The sequence below is a fragment of the Mytilus edulis genome, chromosome 4 (genome assembly GCF_963676685.1).
Source record: "Mytilus edulis chromosome 4, xbMytEdul2.2, whole genome shotgun sequence".
NCBI lineage: Eukaryota > Metazoa > Mollusca > Bivalvia > Mytilida > Mytilidae > Mytilus > Mytilus edulis.
The window spans coordinates 52902508-52923848 of NC_092347.1; the positions used below are offsets into that span (position 1 = coordinate 52902508).

The 21341-nt window shown below is 31.8% G+C and overlaps 1 protein-coding gene across 2 annotated transcripts in view; it reads left to right on the forward strand.

The window, feature by feature from the left end:
• The window catches only part of LOC139521907 (death-associated protein kinase 1-like), a 171033-nt gene that overhangs the window by 70501 nt on the left and 79191 nt on the right, over positions 1-21341 (forward strand). Inside the window, exons 6-9 of one of the 2 annotated variants that reach the window (XM_071315621.1) lie at positions 4869-5021; positions 5556-5601; positions 13203-13292; positions 15449-15571. In XM_071315621.1, the coding sequence (XP_071171722.1) occupies positions 4869-5021; positions 5556-5601; positions 13203-13292; positions 15449-15571 (412 nt within the window). The remainder of the gene's footprint in view (positions 1-4868; positions 5022-5555; positions 5602-13202; positions 13293-15448; positions 15572-21341) is intronic. The other variant, XM_071315622.1, reaches the window with a different exon arrangement.

The following is a 21341-nucleotide window of genomic DNA, read 5'->3' on the forward strand; positions in this document are numbered from 1 at the left end:
GCCAAAAAGGGGCCAAAAACATGCTTATTTCTTGACCAATTTCAATGGGGTTTTATTCTTAAATTCTTAGGATTCTTTAATATGCTGAATCTAACAGTGTATTAAGTTTTTTGGTTTTTGGGCCCCGTTTTTAAATTGGTGCACATTGAGGTCCAAAGGGTCCAGAATTAAACTTTGTTTGATTTCACCAAAAATTGAATTCTTGGGGTTCTTTGATATGCAGAATCTAACTGTGTATTTAGATTTTCATTTTTTTGTCCTTTTTCAAATTGGTCTACATTATGGTTCAAAGGGTCTAAAATTAAACTTAGTTTGATTTTAACAAAAATTGAATTCTTGGGGTTCTTTGATATGCTGAATCTAACCAAATATTAAGTTTTTGGATTTTGGGCCCTGTTTTTAAATTGGTCCTCATTGAGATCCATAGGGTCCAAAATAAAATTTTGTTTGATTTCATAAAAAAATGAATTATTGGGGTTCTTTGATATGCCGAATCTTACTGTGCATTTAGATTTTAAATTTTTGGTCCCGTTTTCAAATTGGTCTACATTAAGGTCCAAAGGGTCCAAAATTAAACTTTGTTTGATTTGAACAAAAATTGAATTCTTGGGGGTTCTTTGATATGTTGAATCTAACCATGTATTTAGATTTGCCCAGTTTTCAAGTTGGTCCAAATCAGGGTCCAACATTAAACTTTGTTTGATTTCAATTATTTATCTGGCTAGAACAAATGCTTTGTTTTGCCAATGTAGTTAATAGTTATCAAAGGAACCAGGCTTATAATTTGATATGCCAGACACACGTTTATAGATATAGGAAGATGTGGTATAAGTGCCAATTCGACAACTCTCCATCCAAGTAACAATTTATAAAAGTAAACCATTATAAGTCAAGGTACTCCCTTCAACATGGAGCCTTGACTCACACTGAACAGCAAGCTATAAAGGGCCCCAAAAATTACTAGTGTAAAACCATTCAAACGGGAAAACCAATGGTCTAATCTACATAAGACTCATCAGTGATGCTCAAATCAAAATAGTAAGAAAGCCAAACAAGTTTAAAGTATAATAGTTTTAATAAATTTTGAAGCATTTTTGATATTTGGTGGTAAAAGTCTATAACTGTTAATTTTATACAGTGTAAAAGCAGATTCCTAGTGACTAATTAAATTGATTACATGATGTTTTGAATGAAAAAATATTTAAACATGTACCAATGCCAATAAGATGACTGTGGTCTACATTTCAAACCTGTTTTTTTTAGCTTTATCTAATATATAGATGATTATTATTTCTTGACCTGTTGATTTTTAAAAAGAAAAAAAAAATTCTATTACAATGTCAAATTTTTTGTGTCTCTCCCATGAAATTCCTATTGTGAGAATGTGACACCTGAAAAAAAGCAAACCATGCATGATGATGTCCCATAGAAAGAACACATATCTCTTTGCAGATCACTGAAAAAAATGTCTCATTATTGTGTAAAAGTTATTTATAGAGAAATAGATTCCACCACTGAATCTTGTGCAATATGATATTTCTCCACTCTAGACAGTTTTGGCGAGTTTTGGATGTGTCTATGGGCCACTCGATATCTCTCGGCCGGAAGTCAGAATAAAATTCTCGAAACGTCTCGAAAGTTTTCGGTCATTTATACAGGTCTTTAACAGGTTGTTATCTACGTCTTGGATATAGTCCCTTGATGGCCCTTGACGAGGCAATTATATTTATTTTAAAACGACCACTGTACACTGTGTGTATCTGGGTCAATTATAACGTGGTATTTTCTGTTGTTTAGATAACATGTAAACTAATTATTTTTGAAGATTTAACCACGGGATACTGTGAATTTTATCATAAACTTACGGGAGAGAACATTCTGGTTAAAATATTAATAGTAGATCGGAAAACAGAAAGATAATATTATCAAAAGTATTTAATTCAATCAGAATCAAAGAAATATATATATAAAATATATACTGTATCTATGTTTCTGAAGAAACTAACAATGATTGAAATCAGAATATTTTCAGAGTTGCAATTAAGAAATAAGTATTTTATATGACAAGATCGTCTGCTTTGGTATTTTTAAATATTCATTTGTAAAGGAAACATAAAAATTAAATCTAAATAAATTCTTGCATCCTACAAACAAAACTTTTATAAACAATAATCATTATATTTCTACGTTAATTATTTCATACCATTTTAGTATTTAAGGTTTATGAGTAAGTATTATTTATTTTTTGTATTGTAATATATCCATAAAACGAAAAGTAAGATAAATCTATTAAATATTGAAATTTTTAAATGGTCGTGAATAAAAATACTTGTGTGTTTTCAATTCATAAAGCATGATTTTAAATCCTTGCAGCTCACAATAACCGTAAAAATAATTTACAATAATGACAACAAAATTTAATAACAACCATAATGTTGATTAATTTATACTGTTTTAGTATGGATTTAGAAGTCTTTGCTTATATTTTGTATAGTTATATATTCACAAAGTAGAATGTTAGAATTTAAAAATAGATTCATTCGATAAATAAAATGTCCATCCGTAAATACTTGACGTTCGTGGTTAAGACAGGGCTATGAATCAATTAAATTAAGGTCATCACTCAAGATATTTCCAGTCGCCATCATGAGCTGATTGGCCATTATGACAAAAGTGTGTCAGAAATCATATATGATATTCTTCCTTAGTCATAATAACCTTCCATAATTACCGAACTGAACAAAGAAATAACACGACGGGTGCCGTATATGGTGCAGGAAATGCTTACCCTTCTGGAGCACCTTATTTCACTCCCGGTTTCTAGTGGTGTTCGTGTTGTTTCTTAATTATTATTTATAACTGTTGATGTAAATGTCCTTTGGTTTTGTGAGTCTTTGTTTACTCCTTGGTTTTGATTAATATTGTCTTTATTGAAATTATATATATTCAAAAGAATTTGAAAAAAAAATACTAACAGGAGCGTTAGTTTATTATAAAGTTTAAATTCAATTTTTGTTTGTTTGTTTTAATAGTTTAACCTTATAGCATCTACATATTTGTACTATGGTACGGTTTTGAAAATGGTATTCATTGTGTTGACCAACATCCTACACTTCTTGATTCATTCACATTATAGATCACATTTCAAAAGCACACTATCGGTTTGCGTTCTCAAAAATTCCAGATAAAATGTCAATGAATCCGGAGTCAAAACATTTAATGTAGGCAGTTTGACAACTATTAGATTAAGATATGTGATGACGCAAATGCATATTCTTTTCCTGAGTATTAGTGAGATGCTTTCTATTTACTATTTCGTGCGCTAAAATACTACTTGCATGCAATAACACTCGTGAAAGCTTATTTTCGTTTTTGTCATCTAAATTCAGGACACGGCAGAATGAGCTTTACATGTGATTTTCAAGCACGGCCATCATTACTCAAGTTATTCTGACTTCGAGTTGTTTCTCTTTTGTTTCTTTTTTGAGTCACTGTCCTATTATAAACTTTGACCTTTTCTAAAAGCTAAGGATTGTCTACCCAAGGAATAGATTCTTTAACTTTGTAATGTATTTAGCCTTTTAACTTTTTTCATTCGAGCGTCACTGATGCTTTTTTTGTAGACTTAACTTGTGCCTGGTGTACATCATTTTAATTCTGGTATCTTTTTACATCTACATACCTTTTTATATAAATTGGTTATTTTAAAAGTGTGTTCAGGTATTCATAAACTTCTGAATAAAGAAATTCTTCGGCAAAACTAAGTTTTCCTGTAGAATATTTGAATGGATTTAAGTAAAATCAGGAAATCCTTAAAATTTGAGATGTTTTATGGGTCCCAATCAATTGCATTCCACAGGTTTCACCGCATACAACATCTACCAGACAGCTTCAAATACGAGTTGAGAATATAAAGGCATTCATGTAGGAAACAAAATATAAAGATATGATAGATAAAAATAAATGCATCCAGAATTCCAGCTTACAAAGCAAACTGAGTGCATAAATTTATATTGCGATAGGTTTGTGCAATTTGCACAAGTCATCCGGTTAGTAGAAATTATGATTTGCCAAATGGTTATAATCGGAAAAAATTATGTACATTCCCAAGTAATAAATAAAATAGTCGAGCTTTAAAATAACTATTCAAATAGAAGCTGTAAATATATACTTTCAACTGGCTATTCACAGTCAATTATTTCAATTCAAAAGCAAACACAAATTCAGCAACAATCTTTTAGTGACCCGGCAGTCAGTGGTCTTAGGTTCATGTATTGCTTTTCTTTTTTTAAAGAAAGCAACTTGTTTTAAATTCTTTTTAAGCTTGTCTAGCCTCTAGAGTGGAGAAATATTGTATCACACTTGGTGAAGTGGTAGATAATCCCTATTCTCAAGTCTCAGTTCAGGATCTATTAAATTGTATTTGTGATTTAAAGAATTGAATTAGTGAATATAAGTATCAATTTTAGGTCACCTGACTTAAATTACAATGTAAAGGGACTGGTAAAGTTTTATTCATCTAACTACCAAATTACTGACCTTACCAAGTTAAAACTAGAGCAATCTATTGTCCTTCTATTAAAACTAGGTCACTTTGGTTCCTGAGATATTTATATGTCATTTGTAAGAAAGTAAATGTAGTATGTTACTTACTTTAGGCTTTTATGGTTTAGCAGATATTATTTTGCTGACCTACTTTTCGTGCTTGACTACTTACAAGTTTTGAAGTTTCAGGTATTGCAAACTCTGCTTTTATGTTATTTTTAGTTTGATTGCAACTGTTCCTATGAGTGTTTTTATATAGTTAACATATGAGGCTGTTGATATTGTTAACACAGATAAATTCACGTACTTTTTTACGTTTGCAGATTAAGTGGTGCTTCTCCATTCCTGGGGGATGAACAACAGGAGACATATGAGAATATTACCTCTGTATCATACCAGTTTGATGAAGAATACTTCTCTTCTACCAGTGATTTAGCCAAAGATTTCATTAAAAAACTGTTTGTCAAAAACACTAGGTAATTGTAAGATAAAATTGAAAATGGAAATGGGGAATATGTTAAAGAGACAACAACCCGACCAAAGAGCAGACGACAGCCGAAGGCCACCAATGGGTCTTGGATGTGAATGATGAGTTTTAATTTATAGATAATATCTTTATTGGAAATTACAAACCTTACAATTGTACACAATATGTCTAAAGGTTGAAAATAAAGAGATATTGATTAATGTACAGAAGACAAAGTATCCCATGAAGTACTTGTACATAAGCAATACAGTTGAGGATCATCACTATTATTGCTGTTCTTCATCTAAATTTATATTGGAAGGTCTTTAACAGTGACCTTGATGTGAAAAGCTCACACTTTACTGCAAGCACTAGGTAATAAACTAAAAACTATAGAATACATCTCAAAATTTAAAAAAAATCCAACTAGATCATAAATGATTTGCTTAATATTTTAGCATACTATTTATGAAATGCATTTATTTAAATTTCAAGATTTGAAGTACTTTTATATTTTTTCATTGTTTTTTTCTTCATTAAACAGAAAAAGAGGCACAGTGCAGTCCTGTCTACAGCATCCTTGGATTAAAGTAAGTTAATTTACAACACTCTTGATAATGTTAAATATATGTGTAGTATGTAACGGTATTGACATCTGGGAAGGAATGTTACAAACATATATATTTTATGTGTATGTGTGTTTGTATTTTGGAAAAAGACATACGTTTTAATGATTCAATACAGTGTGTCACCAAGAAGTGATTTGAACTTATGCACATTTTTTCTTTAAAAAAATAAATAAAAAAACAATAAAAATCATACAAATCCCAGATTATTTATTTTTATCAAATTGGCATGCATTTAATATATTTCATTATCTTAAAGGGAAATTCCGCGATTTTTTACTTATCATCTAATTATGTTCATCTTAACATAAAAAACACATTTGCAAAGATTTAAATTTATATTCCTTCTAATAACGGAGAAAATCAAGTATTTGTAACTTTTTTGGTTGAATTCTCGAGTGGGTCGTGACGTATTAGCCCGATTTATTGAATTCTGGGAAAAAATAAAATCTGTTTAACTCTTATAGCTTATCGACAATATACGTAATTAAAAGCGCACAGCTGACGAATGGTCGAAGTTATGAACCACAATATAAGAATGAACGAAAATGAATATGCATATACCGTTTTGTATTGATTGAATTAAACTCCTATAAAATTATCTCTAGTAAATGTTTTTGAATAAATTTAATTAATTATTGTTGAGATTTTTTTCATAAAATATTTATTGAACATTTTTACTGATATTGAACTGAAAATATTTCAGTTCTATTTACGGTTATTGTTTTGATAATCATTTCAATGCAACTAATGTGTGAGCAGAGTGTGTATATTATTTTGTAAAGGTCACTGTATATTTCTCGGCTTGAGGTCAATTCGTTTACCTTGTAGCTATTTAGCCGCAGGTGTGAGTTCAAGCGTACACAGGTATAAATGTTGTTATTTGGAAAGGATAAACAGAAAGGATTAGAAAGAGTATGCTGTCACGATGTTAATACACTAAGATTTAATACACGATGAGAATAAAGATACAATAATTAAATTGTGTAAATTAATTGAAAATAAAATTCAGATTCGTAATTCCGAAAGTGTATAAAAATAAAAGGAAACAATTTTTGATTACTTTCTTAGCGGCAATTGGCGTAAAGATTCAAATATGAAGCAAAAAATAGTAGTTTTAATCTTTTATAAAAACTAAATGCAATATTACCCAATTTGATATACCATTGTACATCTGTTTGATATCATTGACTTTACCGGAATTTCTTAACTTGTATTCAAATCTGGCTGTGTTTAAATGCTAATAAAACTATTGCAATTTTAAAGTTTTTAATTGACAAAAAAATACAACATACAACATGCATGATTTTTTTTTAGTTTCTTTTTAACATTTTATTCTTACATAATTAAATTCATTTGACAATCATTTACATGAACTTTTTGTGAAAAGAATATCAATTATCTAAGCTAAGGCATTATTTCTTTTGAGGATTGTTGAGGATTTTTTTTTATGATAATATTTGTGCAATGTTGAACATGATAGCCGTCATTAATCCAAATAAGTAATACAGTAGTTGTAATAAAAGTTATATTTTAGTCATGCATAACTGATATTGACGAATTTATAATAGTTCGTCCATACATCGTTGTTCTTGAAACAATCATTATTAGTATAAATGTAAGTTTCCTGACGTATAAGAGCCATTGAGGATGAGCTCCAGAGAAATCAGACTAGTGGCGTTTCGTTCGTTTGTTTGTTGGGAAAGGAGAGGAAATGCAACAGCTTGTACAGATAAACGACAGAATTACCATACAAGCATTTATAGTCAACACAATCAGAAAGAGTTCCCATCGTTAGACGGGGAATATGAAGGCTTCCAAGAATGAACAAGTGACATGTCTAACTCTGAACAGTTAGAAAACAGACTATCGACATCGACCGCTTGTTCTTAATATTTGAAACTGTATGCATATATATACGTATACGTTTATGATATATATAGTGATGAGTTCTTGCGTCTGACAAAAACTAAATTCCTTCATGGTTATATCTTGCCATACGTTTATATTGGTTTGTAAGGTGATTACTCACAATCGTTATTTGAAAATCCTGTTTGTGAGATGTAGATTCATTTCAATACAGAAATTTCGTCTATATATTTCACAAGTGTATAACACGGAGAAGCTCTGAAGGTCCATTACTCCCATTTTGTTTGGGTGTGAACCATCGATGTTTACAGCAATATCACAGAATAAGATGATGATGGTAGAAAGAACTATGGGCGTCATGTGGCAAATATTACATGCATATCGGACAATGAGTTGTCAATCTGTATGAAAAGATTTCCAATACAACCATATTATTGAAAAGGAATGTTTACATGCTATACTCTCGTACTAGTATTACAGGGTTCTTGTGGCGTTCACCTTAGACACACATCTTTTTAACGATGTTTAAAAAAAAGACAGAACCAATTTAATGTCATATTTCCCTATTTTTTAAATATAACTAAAAGTCATTTATCTGACAAGAATACCCCTATTTAGCGAACAAGTAATTTATTCTTTTTTCTGTTATTGAATACCAAGAAAGAAAATAAATCCCGAAATTAATTTGAAACTTTGATACTCAAAAGTTTCCCAGCAAAATATTCACATTCCCTGGGGATAATTAGTGTTCGTCCAGTGGCATATATAACAATTGTGATGACGAATTACTTCCTTTGTTCGAGAACAATCTTATTGAAATATAAATCTGTGATTTCACTAGGTCCACAGCTTCAATGAACCAAAGCAAAAGTTATACATCGACCTGTATTTAAATCAAATTGGTTCTCTTCTTCTTCTGGTATACAATAGTCTATATCGACATTCGATGATTACATACTGTTGGCATACGTGGACTAGTCTATTTACAACACTTTTACCCCTATTTATTCAAAATATATGTTTTTTTCTTATGTTCAATGTATACATGTATATATTTTAAATTGCGCTATAGTTCCGTAACTTTCTATCCAGTCGTATAAACGAATCGTCGGCAAGTGCGTACATTTTTTAAAATCAATATTTCTGGTCTGTTCCAATCTGTCCTTCACTATTGACAATGACTATGTATTACATTTTCCCAAATTCACCCTTGGAAAAAATATTTAAATAGATTTCAATTTCATCAAATCTTATTTTTTGGGTATTATTTATATGTTTATGAATTATATTCTTTACACCAGAAATGTTATTTATAAACAAGCGTATGAGTTTAGCAATGACAAGTAAGACAGAGTTGTATATTATTCATCTGATAGTTCAAAATGGAAAGTTATAAGTTATAAGTTATCAGCCGTGTACACTGATCAATACCTGCAGAAGTGAAACGATGCATGAACTTGCAAGCCCGACAGGAAATCGCTTGAATACCTGGACGTGTCACCTCACACCCCTCACAATACCTTTGGAAGTAATACCTTTAGCCATGCTGGTGATAAGATGAGGGAAGATCAAAATATATTTGTTTATTACTTTAAAGAATTATGAACAAATTAGATTTTCGAAAACAATTTTCACGGAACACTTATTTATGATTTCAACACAGTTTAAAAACAACAGACCATGGTAATTTAAAAAAAGTAAGAATATTTTTCGTATCAAGTTAGTTAGTCGGATAAAACAACCGTACGATTGACAAGATATCGACACGCAATTACGACTACATCGGTTACTGTAGTTTTGTTTCTTTGTGGTTTATAGACATATCGTTTTTATTAATCGGGAAAGAAGACAAAATGGCGGATCGCAGAGAATTGATACTCTAAATTTAAAATCGATGGTGATCACTTATCTAGCGGAATAAAACTTTAATATCTATGAATTTGAGCATTTTTATACAGAATGAACATAATATCAATTTTTGATTTTTTTGCGAAGTTTCCCTTTAAGGAAGCTGGCTTGTTATGTTTTGGATTTTTTGTCAGATTTTCGGAATCCTCTGGTTTTATCCATTTGAATGCCTTGAAAAAATTTGCCCGGTGACCCCCATTTTTCTTTTTGTAAATCTTTTACATGTATCATGATAAGCCATCTGTAAAAGTCTTATAAAATTTTAATTATTTTTTTTATAGTTTTTGAGACTTAAACTTGTCAATGATAAAGCTATGAAAAGTCAAGAGAGAATATTTTCCCGCCAGAATTTCAATGGCTACTATCTCGAAAACAAGCTCGGTTACCTATATATTTTTTTGGCTCTTTGGATTCCTTTATTGATCCCCTATCAATATAAACTACTGTTTTGAAAAGTTAATTACTTTGAAACTGAGAAGCCAACTAACTCCCTTAAAACACTTACAAACTCTTAAAAGATGCACACATTGTTAATAATTCATTTATTATGACTGTAATGTGTTGCATTTGGAAATTGATATATTTGACCTACATACGACACCCATTCATGCTGGCTGTTCAAAACTCCTCCCCTCAGTGCCAGTCGTTTGCTTCTTTACAAACAAAAAAGGGAGGTTCATGGAAGAGCCTACACAATGGCTTTACATTTACACTAATGCACACCGGACATAAAATAAAATACCTTAATTGTCCTAATTAGAATCGAAATAATTGATGCAAGCTGTACTTTAATGTAGTTTTAACATGGGTAGGCATTATATTCATGTTATTTTAGCCCTCACTTTTGCTCGGGCAAAAAAAATCACGAATATAATGTCTACCCATGTTAAAACTACAATAAAGTATAGCTTCATCAATTATTTCTTAATTTTCCTATTACTGACTTTTGACTTTTCAACTTTTTTCGGAGTATATAATTTTGCAACATGTAACCTTTTTTGTGGTTGGACATTCTGGTACCTTGTCAAGTAAGGGCAACTAAAATAAGTAAAATGGAGCTTGTCATTGTATCAATTCTGGGGAAACATAACTGCTTCATTTTTAGCTCACCTGGCCCGAAGGGCCAAGTGAGCTTTTCTCACCACTTGGCGTCCGTCGTCCGTCGTCGTCGTCCGTCGTCCGTCGTCGTCGTCGTTAACAATTTACATTTTGAACTTCTTCTAGAGAACCACTGAATGGAATGAAACCAAACATGGCATGAATGTTCCTTATGAGGTGCTAACCAAGTGTTGTTACTTTGTTGCCGATCCATCATCCAAGATGGCCGCTAGCCGGGGACTTAGTTTAACATAGGACCCTATGGGAAATGCATACAAATGACTTCTTTTAGAGAACCACTGAATGGAATAAAACCAAACATAGCATGAATGTTCCTTATGGGGTGCTGACCAAGTGTTGTTACTTTGTAGCCGATCCATCATCCAAGATGGCCGCCAGCGTGGGACTTAGTTTAACATAGGACCCTATGGGAAATGCATACAAATGACTTCTTCTAGAGAACCACTAAATGGAATGAAACCAAACATAGCATGAATGTTCCTTATGGAGTGCTGACCAAGTGTTGTTACTTTGTAGCCGATCCATTATCCAAGATGGCCGCCAGCCGGGGACTTAGTTTAACATAGGACCCTATGGGAAATGCATACAAATGACTTCTTTTAGAGAACCACTGAATGGAATAAAACCAAACATAGCATGAATGTTCCTTATAGGGTGCTGACCAAGTGTTGTTACTTTGTAGCCGATCCATCATCCAAGATGGCCGCCAGCGTGGGACTTAGTTTAACATAGGACCCTATGGGAAATGCATACAAATGACTTCTTTTAGAGAACCACTGAATGGAATGAAATCAAACATGGCATGAATGTTCCTAATGTGGTGCTGACCAAGTGTTGTTACTTTGTAGCCGATCCATTATCCAAGATGGCCGCCAGCGGGGGACTTAGTTTAACATAGGACCCTATGGGAAATGCATACAAATGACTTCTTCTAGAGAACCACTGAATGGAATAAAACCAAACATTGCATGAATGTTCCTTATGAGTGCTGACCAAGTGTTGTTACTTTGTAGCCGATCCATCATCCAAGATGGCCGCCAGCAGGGGACTTAGTTTAACATAGGACCCTAAGGATAATGCATACAAATGACTTCTTTTAGAGAACCACTGAATGGAATAAAACCAAACATGGCATGAATGTTCCTTATGAGGTGCTGACCAAGTGTTGTTACTTTGTAGCCGATCTGTCATCCAAGATGGCCGCCAGTGGGGGACTTTTGAATGAAATTAAACATGTTCCTTTCCTTATAAATGAGGTTGTGTTGTCACTTTTAGCCAAATTTTATATTTTTTTATATGATTTCAAAAACCCAAGTAGAATCAGGTGAGCGATACAGGCTCTTGAGAGCCTCTTGTTTACCATACACAACAAACCATCTGAAAACAGCTAATCATACATGTATCTTTCCCCTTATTTTGTCAATTGTAAGCCTGGTTTTATATTTTATACCTGCATTTCCTTGACGACGTACCTGAATGTTCTACCATAAATAAAGTTACCTGTTGAAAAATTATATACGCAGGAGAAAAAAGTCAGTAAAATGAAAAAGTCTATTAAAACCTTTGCAAAAAATGTACCCTGATTTATTCACGATACTATTTTGAATTCTGGTAATGATTTTGATCCATGATTTCAAGTATAGATTTATTATTATTCAAATTTAAATAATGATTTGTCTAATCAATTAAACATACTGAACAATATTTTGGGTGACTTTAGTATATTAGCTAAGTTATTACTTCACTGATGTATTGTTGACCCCTCTGTATGTATAATAATGAATTGTGTTATAATGCCATACATTATTTTGTAATTAACATGAATTTGTTTCCACTTTCAACCTTCATGATTTACAAGACAATAGATGAATGATCTAATCATAAGTACCACAAAACTCGTGGAATTTTATCCATAAATTATTGAGCAATAGTCTAATGTTTCCAGAAAAGTATCTTCATGTAGTGTTCTAAGGGAGATAATTGTAGTGTATAGATATGCATGCCAAGGAATGGTTCGTTGTTGGTATGTTAGCATGGAGTGACCAGTATGATTAGATTTCAGTTAGCATATGTTGAACATTTCATCTTGATAACCAGTACTTGAGTATTAGGTCCAAATAAATCAATTTACTGAGTTAATTTCAAACAAAAATTACATGAATGCCAATAAGTTAACATAGAAATTAAATTTTAACTAAGTTGTAGAAATTATCAAATTATTGTGAAGCCTCACTTATATATGCAACCTTCTACATTTTATTTGCTTTTTCTTAAAATTTAAGATTGCTAAAGATTCCGTGAGAAAAAAATATTGATCCATTTAATTACAGAATCTCAATAGATTTTCAATGCTAAGACATCAGAAAGATGAAAACCCTCATTTCATACACGAGATAAAAACTATTTGGCTTTCATAGTATACTGTTGATTTGAATATTTCTATTGGATTGTACGTGGACTTCAATAAAACCATGAAATCAAATATCCAGGAAAATCAAATTTTTCCTGATTTCATATAAATTGGTACCCAAGAAATCTGATGAATCCACAGTAAATGGAATACAGTAAATTGGTTTATTATAGTCATTGTTTAAATGTATAGACAAATTAAAACTGTTCAAACATAATTAATTAACAAGCATGTATATTAAACTAACAATTTTCTTCAGCCAAAAGAGAAAACTGAACAAGACATCAGAAGAACTTCTACTATAAATATAGAACATCTCAAGGCATTCTTAGCTAGAAGACGGTGGAAGGTATTATATTATAAAAAAGCACTATATCAATAAAATGTGGTTGAAAAGTTAAAACTCGATAGTAGTGTTATATTTATAAGGAGATATTGTTTTGATAATAGTGAAGTCACCTCTTAATAAATGCAGATATTGAATAAGCTGTTTGATGTATTACTCAAATTAAAATATTGTATGGAAGACAAAATCTTTGTTACTATAAAACTACAACCTACATTTATTCAGTATACTGTAAACCAACTAATATTTAAGGATACAGCTAATTATTGTAATGAAAATCATAATCATGATTTAAAAATGGAATTTCTGTTTCATTTTGGTGGCCTACATTTGATAGTATTTTATACATGTTTTTTGCAAAAACTTTTAGACTGATCTCCACTCAAGAGCCCTTAAGATATGATGGGCACCAATGTCCTCTATTAAAAATATATATAGTCTTAGGCATGTTGTCAACTGTCAAGCAAGATTTTAATTTGTGATATGCAACTAGAATATAGAAAAGTACTCATATTAAACATTTATTAACCAGTTAAGATTTTTGATTGATTATTGCAAATAAAAACCCTGGCATATAATAGAGATGTAGATATTCATGCATATTTTCAATAATGACTGCATGCCTAACATATCAAAGAAGTATTTATTCAAGAGACAACACTTTTAGGCACAAAGACATGAAAGAGCATGTAGATCTAATGTTCTAATGCAATATGTATGTAACAATTTTTTTCATTGGCTAAAAGTTGCCGTCAAATCCACAGTTGACCAGGCGTAACTAAGGAGGGACAACCATTTTGATATAATTGAATCAACAAATGTTCGATTACTACTATATAATCGAAAATTAAACAACACCTACCTCGAATTTGCCGTTTTAATATTATTTTATCCGAATTTGAAGCGTACAGGTAACGTAATAACCTCCAGTTTGAAAGTTTTCATTTGTATGACTTCACGTTTATTCATGACGTCTTTACGCCAAAATTATTCATGAAGTTTCGCGGATTTTTTTTATTTGTCAAATTAAGACATTTTTCCAAGTTTTATCATATTATTTCATTTTGAAATGCATTAGAATCGGAATAACAGTACTGTAGTTGAAGAGTTGCCACCATCAATTTTGATTTGACGGTCGCAATCTCCGTTTTACTGTCTCCGCTACACGTCGCCAGTAAAACTGCATTTGCGACTGTCAAATCTACAATTGATAGTGGCAACTCTTCAACTACAGTACTGTTATTCCTTAATTATAGAACAAGTAGACAGATACATTTCTATCTGAAATACATGTTATTTATGTGTGCATGCTGTGTAGTTTGTTGCAAACATTCCTGTTAAGGTGGTATGGGAGTCTAAAATAAAAATGATAGAATTTGTTCATACTTTGCCAAAACGTTGTATCTATTGATACATGTTGAAAAGTATAATAAAAATGATAGGTCACCGCACATTTTCTCAAGCTACAGGACGGGACAAAATGACACATTTTGTATGGATTATACAGGAAAAAACACCATTTTGTTATTAGAAATTAAACAAAATGATAGAATTGTTAAATACTTCAGGAAAAGATAGCTTTCAGACACTGCTTTGAGAATATCAAAAGAAAAGATAGGGTCACCGTACGTTTTTTCCGGCTAAAATACAAAATAGGAAAATTCCATACAGAATCCTTCAGAAAATGCACTTTTTTAGAGTTTCCTCCCCTTAAAATGCCAATTTTTAGAAAAGATAAAAACAACCAAAAATAATTAACATTTGCAAAAATATCAATATTTAGAAGTTATATTCTTATAAATTGGTACTTTTAAATGAAATTGTACATTAAACATCTGCATTCCTGCATCAAATTTTGCTAACTTGATGTAAAATCTGCACCTTTGATTCTCTGTTTTTTACAATCCAAGATGGAGGAAGACACCCATACCACCTTAAGTAGTTAACAGATTCATTTCAAACTAGCCAATTGAAAGCTGGTTAATCTTTGATTGTACACACATAAGGTAACTGTTTTTCTGTATTGAAAGCTGGTTAATCTTTGATTGTACACACATAAGGTAACTGTTTTTCTGTATTGAAATTTCCAAATTCATAAAAGTTTATTCACAAGTGTTATATGAGTGTATAAGAAACTTTCCAACTTAATAATTTTTCAGCAATCTTTGAAGATAGTATCATTATGTAATCGTCTGTCTCGCAGTGCACAGTTACGGAAGTCAAGAAGTTTAGATTTACTAAGTAATGGAAGCAAGAATACCCTGGATGAAGAGGATGAAGAGGTTTGTGCATTTAATGTGTTTTGCCCTCAGCTAGGGGCATTATGTTTTCCAGTCTCTGTTGTCCATTCGTTCGTCAGTTAGTTTGTCTGTCCCGTTTCAGAATAAAGTTTTTGGTCAAGGTAGTTTTTGATGAAGTTTGAAACCAATCAAGTTGAAACTTAGTAAACATCATGGTACTTTATTTCTAATTTTTATACCAAATTAGAATTTACTATGTACTATGGACACATTCTTGTTTAATCTTTGTATAGAAAAGTCTTACAGAAAAAGGTTATTTCTATTTTTATGATGGTCTACCTCTGTCAGATAGGTTGTTCTACCAGTTGCTTGTTACAAACCAATAAGCATTATTATAATACAATAGAATGTTTGTTGACTGAATCATAAGAATATTTCCTGTAAGGTGGGTCATATAGATTCTGTCTTTGAAAGGATATTTTTCTTTCAGTTTAGAGATGGTTTATATTCTTTTTCAGCCTGTTGTTTTACATTTTTATCTTTTGTCTTTTTATTTATGAAAAAGAGTCTGAAGAGCATTGAAATGATTAGCTATCTGGTTTTGAAAATTTTCAGAGTACAATTATTATTTGTTCAATGGTAATCTATAAAAACACACATAAAACCCAGGGGCAACTTGAATTTATCACTATGGATGTGTGTGAAATATTGTGAGTCGGACTCAAATTTGTGACGTACAAGTTTAAAATGTATGCAGACAACTAAAATTGATTTTATGGGTGGTTACACAATTCACAATTTTTTATACTGCCTTCCATTGCTAACATGTATGTTTTGATGGAACATTCCCCTAAGACAAGTGTCTTAATAACATGACTAGCTAAGAGTGCTTTTTAGTGAAAGAGGAAAAATAATTTTATAAATATTTAGCAATATTAATGCCACATGCTTAGTCACTTTGCAGTCACAAAACTCTTGATAGATATTAGGTAGAAACACATAGAACACCAAATGTTCAACAGCAGCATTCATTATACATAACATTATACTATTAAATGTAAGAAAATATCTTGAGTTATCTCCCTTCCGGTAATGTTCTGATAATCTCAGTGATGCAATTTCATTTATTATGATACATGTATTACCTTTTACTACAACAAAAAATATGTTCAAATGGATAAGAACCATGTGTGATGCATTTTTTTTTAACATATTGGTCAGCTAGACATATTTTTATCATGGATTGCAGCTGCATTGCTATATTTTATTTAACATTTATTATTCAACTAGTTTTTAAAATTTTAGTCAGCATACAGGATATACATAATTCTTCATTTTTAGCTCACCTGGCCCGAAGGGCCAAGTGAGCTTTTCTCATCACTTGGCGTCCGGCGTCCGTCGTCGTCCGTCGTCGTCCTGCGTCCGTCGTCGTTAACTTTTACAAAAATCTTCTCCTCTGAAACTGCTGGGCCAAATTTAACCAAACATGGCCAAAATCATTATTAGGGTATCTAGTTTAAAAATTGTGTCCGGTGACCCGCCCAACCAACCAAGATGGCCGCCATGGCTAAAAATAGAACATAGGGGTAAAATGCAGTTTTTGGCTTATAACTCAAAAACCAAAGCATTTAGAGCAAATCTGACATGGGGTAAAATTGTTTATCAGGTCAAGATCTATCTGCCCTGAAATTTTGAGATGAATCGGACAACCCGTTGATAGGTTGCTGCCCCTGAATTGGTAATTTTAAGGAAATGTTGCTGTTTTTGGTTATTATCTTGAATATTATTATAGATAGAGATAAACTGTAAACAGCAAAAATGTTCAGCAAAGTAAGATCTACAAATAAGTCAACATGATCAAAATGGTCTGTTGACCCCTTTAGGAGTTATTGCCCTTTATAGTCAATTTTTAACCATTTTTCGTAAATCTTAGTTATCTATTACAAAAATCTTCTCCTCTGAAACTACTGGACCAAATTAAACCAAACTTGGCCACAATCTTCATTCAGGTATCTAGTTAAAAAATTGTGTCCGGTGACCCGCCCAATCAACCAAGATGGCCGCCATGGCTAAAAATAGAACATAGGGGTAAAAAGCAGTTTTTGGCTTATAACTCAAAAACCAAAGCATTTAGAGCAAATCTGACATGGGGTAAAATTGTTTATCAGGTCAAGATCTATCTGCCCTGAAATTTTGAGATGAATCAGACAACCCGTTGATAGGTTGCTGCCCCTGAATTGGTAATTTTAAGGAAATTTTGCTGTTTTTGGTTATTATCTTGAATATTATTATAGATAGAGATAAACTGTAAACAGCAAAAATGTTCAGCAAAGTAAGATCTACAAATAAGTCAACATGACCAAAATGGTCTGTTGACCCGTTTAGGAGTTATTGCCCTTTATAGTCAATTTTTAACCATTTTTCGTAAATCTTAGTTATCTTTTACAAAAATCTTCTCCTCTGAAACTAATGGGCCAAATTAAACCAAACTTGGCCACAATCATCATTCGGGTATCTAGTTTAAAAATTGTGTCCTGTGACCTGGCCAACTAACCAAGATGGCCGCCATAGCTAAAAATAGAACATAGGGGTAAAATGCAGTTTTTGGCTTATCACTCAAAAACCAAAGCATTTAGAGCAAATCTGACATGTGGTAAAATTGTTTATCAGGTCAAGATCTATCTACAACAACAAAAGAGAGTTTTTAACGACCTCAGCTGGCTATACAACCCTTGCACAATCAACTGAATTTTGCAGAAATCATTAATAGGATAGATTGCCCTTATATGATAATTTTTTATTACCTTTTTGTTTTTTTTGGCAAAGGGGGAGCGGGGGGGGGTTGCGCAACAACAAAACAACTTCACAACTTTCTCATTACTTTGCATTTCTCGTTAGATAAATTTTACAAAATTCTTCCCTGAAACAACTGTCAAATTTAAACAAACTTGGTTTAAATCACCACTAGGATATCCAGGGACCACTGTGTATGATGACCCTGCCTGCCCACATGGCTGAAATAAAACATAGGTTTCAAACGTACTTTTTAGTATTATATCTCGGAAACTAAACGACAGTACAACAGTTGCATTTATCATGCATCAATTGTAAATAAAAATATCAGGTGAGCGACACAGGGTCCTTGGACCCTCTAGTTTTGTAAAAAACCTATTTAATCATTAACATGAATTATCAAGAAGGCTGTTCTAGTCAATCTATTTATGATGTTTTATTATTGGAATACTTGTTTTAGGGTCAAGGTTATGGTAATGGTTAGAAAGGGAGATAATTCTAATTGTTTTTCATTACACATGGTTTGCGTTATTCATATGGTCACATTGTGTGTAAGCAATGAACACAATTTACTAATGGTATTTCATTTTTTTTTTCTCTTCCTTTAGGAGTTCTCATGTGTGGAGGAAGATACAGACCATAATTCTGACAATTAACTCTCATAATTATCTTGGCATAGAATTAATTGTACCATAATTTGAAATGACCAAACCTTGTTTTCTTTTTGTAACACTTTACACAAATTTGTTTTCCTTTTTTTGTACAATATTTTTTTTTTATTGCACGATTTTAATGAAAATATTTCATTATCTTTTATAAAAGGATAAAGAGGTTTTGATCGTTTTATATGATCTTTCAAGTTAATTAACATAATTGCATGGATTTGAACCAATTAATTGAATTTTGATTTCCATTTTATGTTATAGACCAAACCACAACATATGGCCACATGCTTAAGTTATTGAATTCTATGCTAAGACCTGCTATCACTAACTTTTCTAACCACTTTTCAGATATTCACAGCTTTTTAGAGGAATGAATCACCTGCCAGTCTATGTTGTCTATATTACATGCTTGCTAAGGCCATTAGATTAGTTTGTGTGTCATTATATGTCGCTGCATCATTCAAATAAATAATTTATAATTATAAATAATTTCAATTAGAAGACATTCATGGCAAAATCCTGAACTTACTTGTCAGGAAATAAATTAATACTTTGAAATGAAAGTCAGAAAAATGATTCTTGAATGTTCATACAAATTATTCGGATGGTCTTAGTTATGTAAAGTATAATTTTACCTAATGTTTGATTAAGTTTAAACATATTATTATTTGCATAAATACAAATGGAATAAGACATAGGCCAAACAGACTTATGGAGTCTTTTCCATTCAGCATACTGTGGACTCATTTATTTTCGTGGGTATCAATTTTTGTGGATAAAGAAAAACTTGCATATTCATGGATGTTCAATTTCATGGATTTGCCCAGGTCTGCATACAAGATTTGTCATTCGTTGATCATTTAATTTCGCGGTTAACCTGTACCAACGAAATCATGAAAATTGGTATCCCACAAATAATAATGAATCCACAGTATTTAATAATACAATGTATAAGAGATGTGTGATTACATGTCAACTACAATAAAATCAACAGATATTTATTAAAAGAATAAAACAAAAGGATAGAGTTACCTCCCATTCACTGTAGTTGCATGATACCAGTAATCTGAACATACCTTCAATGTTACTAACAGTGGAATTGAAATGCTACATGACTAACAGTGGAAATTCTTGTGTTCAGATAAGCATGGTTAGGTTGATAGTATCTTTTATATTTTTTTTTAACTTAAAAGTTGATGTAAATCTTTGCTGTTACTAGGATTTTGAAATCATTTAAATTCAAGAATAAAATGTAGTTTGTATTAAATAAACGTAACACACTCTAGAATCCAATTAATTGACCCCTAGGTTGATGCACTGTATTTATTTTTTGAAAAAAGATTGTGCATTTTATATAATCAGAACATATGATGAGTTAGTTTCATGAATATTTATATTTTTCAGACATTCCGATTTACTTAAGTTTTACATGCATTAAAACTGTCCTATTTGTTATGTGGTGTCTGTGTAGGCAGAGAATGGATAGAAAAGATAAATCAATGTCGTTTGATTTTTAATTCAGAAGATTTTACAATGTTTTCTGCCCTTAATAAAATCATATTAACAAAGTGAGCAAAGTTTGTGAAATCATGAGTTGTGGTTTTATATGTTTCCGTTTACCTCCAAAAAAAGTGTTTGATGTTTTTATACGACCGCAAAATTTGAAAAATTTTTCGTCGTATATTGCTATCACGTTGGCGTCGGCGTCGGCGTCGTCGTCGTCCGGCGTCCGAATACTTTTAGTTTTCGCACTCTAACTTTAGTAAAAGTGAATGGAAATCTATGAAATTTTAACACAAGGTTTATGACCACAAAAGGAAGGTTGGTATTGATTTTGGGAGTTTTGGTCCCAACATTTTAGGAATTAGGGGCCAAAAAGGGCCCAAATAAGCATTTTCTTGGTTTTCGCACTATAACTTTAGTTTAAGTTAATAGAAATCTATGAAATTTTGACACAAGGTTTATGACCACAAAAGAACGGTTGGGATTGATTTTGTGAGTTTAGGTTTCAACAGTTTAGGAATTAGGGGCCAAAAAAGGGCTTAAATAAGCATTATTCTTGGTTTTCGCACAATAACTTTAGTTTAAGTAAATAGAAATCAATGAAATTTAAACACAATGTTAATGACTACAAAAGGAAGGTTGGTATTGATTTTGGGAGTTTAGGTTCCAACATTTTAGGAATTAGGGGCCAAAAAGGGACCCAAATAAGCATTTTTCTTGGTTTTCGCACCATAACGTTAGTATAAGTAAATAGAAATCTATGAAATTTAAACACAAGGTTTATGACCATAAAAGGAAGGTTGGTATTGATTTTGGGAGTTTTGGTCCCAACAGAATAAGGGGCCCAAAGG